This window comes from Pyxicephalus adspersus, chromosome 1, assembly GCF_032062135.1.
Source record: "Pyxicephalus adspersus chromosome 1, UCB_Pads_2.0, whole genome shotgun sequence".
NCBI classification, from domain to species: Eukaryota; Metazoa; Chordata; class Amphibia; order Anura; family Pyxicephalidae; genus Pyxicephalus; species Pyxicephalus adspersus.
The window spans coordinates 148,014,236-148,020,059 of NC_092858.1; the positions used below are offsets into that span (position 1 = coordinate 148,014,236).

At 43.5% G+C, this 5,824-nt stretch overlaps 1 protein-coding gene across 2 annotated transcripts in view; it reads left to right on the forward strand.

Annotated features, from left to right (window-relative positions):
- TP53I13 (tumor protein p53 inducible protein 13) overlaps nucleotides 1-5,824 on the forward strand; it is a 16,468-nt gene continuing 10,644 nt past the window's right edge. For both annotated transcript variants that reach the window (XM_072430670.1, XM_072430678.1), the window contains exons 1-2: nucleotides 1-126; nucleotides 3,486-3,560. In XM_072430670.1, coding sequence (XP_072286771.1) covers nucleotides 49-126; nucleotides 3,486-3,560 — 153 coding nt within the window. In that variant the 5' untranslated portion in view covers nucleotides 1-48. The remainder of the gene's footprint in view (nucleotides 127-3,485; nucleotides 3,561-5,824) is intronic.

Below are 5,824 nucleotides of genomic sequence, written 5' to 3' on the forward strand. Positions count from 1 at the left end.
GCTACCAGCAGGCCGTGTCTCCAGGATGTGGTGCTGAGATTGGCTGGGATGTGGCGGCTGTGTGCGGTGTGCGCTCTGCTCGTAGCCCCGGGGCATGCACGAAGCGTCGTGTGTGACGATGGCCGGGTGAGTGAGGAATGGGGCGGTGCTGTGTCCTGGCTGCAAACTTTGCAGCCTCTTTGTGTAGTCTTGCGGTGGTTGTATTGCAGCCTCCCCCCCATCATATGGGCAGCAGATAGAATCATTGCAGTCATAGCATTGTACTCCAGATATTAGGAGGCTGCTCATATATACTCTGTGCCTACAGCTCTGAGCACCTCATTACAGAGTGCTCCATGGGGTACTGGACTTGGGGTTACCTCCTGCTGAGTTTTGGGGTTCCTAGAAGGTCAGTACTGTCCCCTCTTCCCAGTGCTGATCGGTGTTTCGGATATATCAAGCAAACCTTTTTTTCCTGCAAGCACCACTGTAAAGTACAAACCCGTCCGATAAGAGCTCAGCCATCCATCTCTGGAGAAAATCTGATGTGTATATCAGTCCCGCATCAAATAGATTGCTGCTATGGAGGAGAGCGCACAGTGGGGTGCCACTCACTCCTCATCCCTCTTATTCCCTCCTATGTGTACAGCGATCATTCATTCTCCTGACATTGTGATCACTTCATCAATCAATTGTGATTACACTTCCTTTCCATCCTGCAGATCAGTCTGTCCATTGGGAGGTTTCTTCCATCTGGTCCCGCGTTGTCCCAGTATCCATCAGCTATCTTCTCCTCTCTCCTTCTCCATTCTTCCTACGTCACTCATCTTGCACTGCGCATACGTGAGGCTGGCAATCTTTTTCCCTATTGATGAAAGGGTTTGATGAAGATGCTTGGGCATGCACAGATGGAGCAGCCCTGGATCCCTGGATGTATGACGTAGGTATCCCAGGAGGTTCTGCGCTCCCATTCATTCTTTATCACCTAGGCAATTTTTTTTTCTTTTAAAAAAGGGTGTTGCACTAAAAAAACACTAAGAAACAAAATGTTTACTTTAAATAAAATGGTTGTCCACCATTCTATATAAAGTAAAAGTTTGTATTTGGTGTATGATATTGCACCAGAATCTTGCATGTGTACAGTGCTCGTCGTCCATTGTCCTGACCGTCCTGACAGATCCACGAACGATAGGCGATGAGCGATCATAATGGAGGTGAAGGACAGAGAGCGCAGCAGGGTGCCATCGTTCTCCCGTCTCCATATAGCAGAGCAGTGCTGTATATACAGTGCTCGTTCATGCATCGTGTAGTCATTGGAAAAAATTGTGAAAGATCCTTTCCAACCACAATTATTGCACGTGTGTACATAGCCTAAGCCTGGGTTCACTTGTGTTATCTCACATGTTAATGTACGTAGCATTAAAGCAGAACGAAACCCGGCCAACTCACTGTCAGCATTCCAGCGCCGGGTGCCATCTTCCTGCTCTTCTTTCTCTTATGGACAATCCTTGGCCATCTTGATGGCCATGTTGGGGCGATGTTCATGGAAGCCAAGAATGCCGAGTTTCCCTAGCACCCTAAGACGACACTGCATAGCTTTCTAACAGAAACCCGGAGCAATTAGACAGCTAAGACACATTATTGCAGGAAGAACATCGCCCGTCTAATAATGAGCGGCCTGAATGTGTTTGTATATATATTTCACACCACAATGTGGGATTCTGTAATGCAGTGCAGCACACAAACATGTACATTGCCTGTATTGTGAACCCGACCTAATGCCCTTTCCCAGAGACACAACAGGAAGTAGAAGAAATCTTCCTTCCTAATAATTATCACTAGTAAACATTTCCCCTATTTCCTGTGCTGGTGGCAGCTGTAAAACATTGGACGGAATGTCGCTGTGTCCGACGCGTTGTCCTCTGTGTATCTCACTTTGTGCACAATCAGCGCTGAATTCCCGAGTAAACAGTATTTTTGGATATTTTATTGTCTATTAGTTTTGCGTGGGTGATTGGGGGTTGGAGGTGATTGGGGGGTTCTGGTGGTCTTGTAGGAAGCAGTCGGGTTTTATCCACACACTGACCTTCCTATTCTGTCGCTTTTGTCTAAAAACCAGTTTGTTGACCTCATGTGTCCACCTGGCAGTCTGGGTGGAATGGAAACTTTCTCACATTTTCCACACAGCTTTAGCACTTTGCTGATAATTTTCAGAGCGTGTTTACCTGCAGTCAGTCACAGAATCCAGATCCTGTAGCCTTGTCTTTTTATCTTATTGTCAGTTCTGCAAATCACTTTTCACTTTCCCCCTGTGACCCTGAGATAAGCATTAAAAAAATGGGGTTCTCTGGGAAAGTAAGGCGCAGGTGCGTAATGGGGCGCACTGGGAACAGCTAACACAGGTGGGTAATGTGGGCCCACTGGGCACAGGTGTCTTCAGGGTAACGGGGTTCACAGGCACAGAAAGACAGTCAACATTTTGTCTCTGTACTGAAATCTGTAGCCCTAGCTTCATAGTCAGGGACGGTTTTTTGGGCTTCACTCATAAGTGGCTACAGAAGAACAAAGTTGACTTCTTTGTGCTGTATATAGCCCCTGGATCTCATACAATTATTCTTCATTTGGAATGACAAAGATGCAGCATTTGTAAAATGATGACCAGTATTTGGGAAAGTGCCAGTTTCTGCTAACTAGATATTCATTGTTGTGAATAATGATGTGCATTGTGCTTTAGTGGAGCTACCCAGAAACATTCAGCTGGACAGATAAAAATGCTAAATCACAGCTGGACTTCCCTGTGTGTTATGGAGGCTACAGAATAGCTTCTTCCATGACCTACATTTCAGGTGCACGAAAGATCTGTAATCCCTACTGTTGCGATACACCTAAGTAAACATATTCCCAATCTTTTTATGTCAGACCTCTGTTTAATGCAGCTAGTGCTATGTGATGTTATTACTGTCTCCATTATCCATATGTCCATATTATTATTATTATTATTATTATTATTAATAATAATGAACAAGATTTATTTGGCACCAACATATTAGGCAGTGCTGTACATTAAATAGGGGTTGCAAATGACAGATACAGACAGTGGCACAGGAGGAGGAGAGGACTCTGCCCCGAAAACCTTACATCGAAAGAAGTGAAAAAATAATATTCTATTATATCTTCACAGCTGTTCTTAAAGCAGAACTCTGGGTAGCTATACAATAAACAAAAATATTGCAAATGTATCAATAATACAACATTAAATGTATTTTTTTTTGTTAGTGGTGTAACCCCCTGAATTTGACCTGATGTCAGCCTCTTGCAGTCCCTGCTATAGCACAGCTGGAGAGAGCAAAGCAACAAGACGATCTGTTTGAGCTGCCAAATAGAACAATAAAATACAGATTTTATACAAATACATTAAAATTAGATCATTCCTAAGCAATAAATGTGTACAATGTGTCTGATATTGTACTTGCCTTTTAAATGACTGATTTTTCTTTCTGTTTTAGTCTAATATTCAGCTTGACCTGCCCGCAGAAAATGTCTATTTCTGTGCCGGGGACTTTATTCTGCCTTCCAATCAGGTAAGAAGATTTCAGAAATGATTGTGATTCCCTCAGTGATGTGTTTTTTGGTTTTACGTTTGTTCTTAATGTATGCTTTTTTAGATCTGGCATCATAACACTGCCGCCATACTAGAGAAATGCTTTGTAGTGGATTACCACAATGCTTCATTTTAATTGTGTAGCAGAAAGTATTATATCTGGTTCACAGGGACTTTCAATTTGGATCCTATTACCAATCCTATGTTGAACAGCAACTAGGCATAGAATGATAGCATAGTTCTCCCCAGAGGGTTTTAGCTGGTTGCTCCACCCGGCTTCTGTGCCTACCCCGCCCACCTCTCCTCGGCAGCTCTCATCCTCCGCACAGATCTCAGTGAGGGTGCTCTGTGTCATCCATTCAGAGGATTGCTGCTGGGATGAGAGGTGAGCACACACAGTTCAGCCTTCATGTGAAGAAGACACAGGCAGCCCTGCCCCCATCTCATAGCACGAGCTCGGATTTCTATTTAAAAAAAAAAAAAAAAAGGAAAAAAAAAAATCTGCCGGTGAAATTTATCCACTGCTAGAGCTGTGTGTGAAGTCTGCATGTCATTCTGCATCCTCACTGCTCTCTGTGTACAAACCTCCATATCTCCTAAACTGTATGTCACAATGACCTGTAATTTTCAGGGTGCACAGGGGTCCCTCATAGATACTAGTTACTACAATTGCATCAGAATTTCAAGATATGGGGGTCACAAATGTAAACAGTTATGAAAATTGAACTTTGGTTTTGCTGTTTCAGAGGAAAGTGCAACTAGGGGTCCTAAATTGAAAATGCAAATTGGGGACCCTGGGGCCACTAACATAGCAAGGAGCATTGGGGTGGGCCCCTAAATATATACCTACCTGTCACAAATCTATAACTATGAAACTACTGTCTGCTTCTCTTCTTTGTACACCAATTTCTCTGAGGTGGGGGTACAAAACTGAAATGTAGGTGCAAGTGTCGGGCGCATTCACCCCTTACAATCTCATTACTACAGCATCATTAGAACATAAAACACTCTGCCCATCAAATTAGGTTTCCCTGCCCTGTTACACATTCCTGTCTACTTATCTAACATTCTGAACTTCAATTTGGGAATGGGGAGGTGTAAGAAACCAAAAATATAGGTACAAGTGGGAACATCTGTGACTAACAACCCCTAAAACTTCATCACTATGGCATCATTAGAAAATGAACTCTGCCCACTGAATGTTATTGAGGTTGAGGTACAGGAAGGTTACAGTCATGTGTCCCCACTTGCACCTACAGTTTCAGTTTCCTATGCCTCCACTTGTACCTTAAAAATTTCAAGTTAATACAACGAATGGTTTAGGAGATCTGAAGGTTTGAACACAGCGAGTTGTTAGGCTGCAGAATATGATAAGACGCTTTTACACTCACATAGCTATCACACTGCGCTCCCAATGACATTATTACACACTGCGGATAAACGTCACAGACAGTGTATTTATGTAGAATATGGGCAGTGATGAGAGGGGGGCCACTGGCTGTCTTGTCCCCATCTGATATCACATGCATGATGCTATTAAAGCATCGCCACATTTTTAGCATTATATTAAAGAGCGACTTTCTCTGTTATGTAATGGAAAAATGTGCGTTTTTTGTTTTTACACTTTTGTGGAGAGGACCTCTTCCCTTCAGTCTTCACTTCCATTTCAGTAAAGACCGAAGGGGAAATCCGCAGCCTCCTGGGATATTTGTGTCACATATTCCAAAAGGCTCTGCACTGCTCCTTGTGTGCATGCACCTTCAGAGGATTTCTTATAATGTAAAAGAAGTGTTCAATCTAATGCATGCGCAGTGCAAGGCAGCACTGGACGTACAAGTGAACATTAGGGAAAAGGTGGAAGCTGAGCCAGCATGGGCCTGCTGGGCTAATTTTGTATACGAATCATACATTCATACGAAGTGAGAAAAAAAAATGTTTTCACAAAAGTTCACTTTAACTAAATATAGACACAGGAGCACATCTAAAGTTAGGCTGAATTCACATCGGCAGTAAGGTTACATTTGTCCATTCTTCATGCCAGGAACCACTGCTGCTTAAAAAACTTCTAGCTCTGAAAAAGCCCAGCACTTACCGCCTGTTATCAATCCTAGGCGCCTAGCACTTACCGCCTGTTATCAATCCTAGATCTCCAGCACTTACCGCCTGTTACCAATCCTAGGTGCCCAGCACTTACCGCCTGTTACCAATCCTAGGCGCCTAGCACTTACCGCCTGTTACCAATCC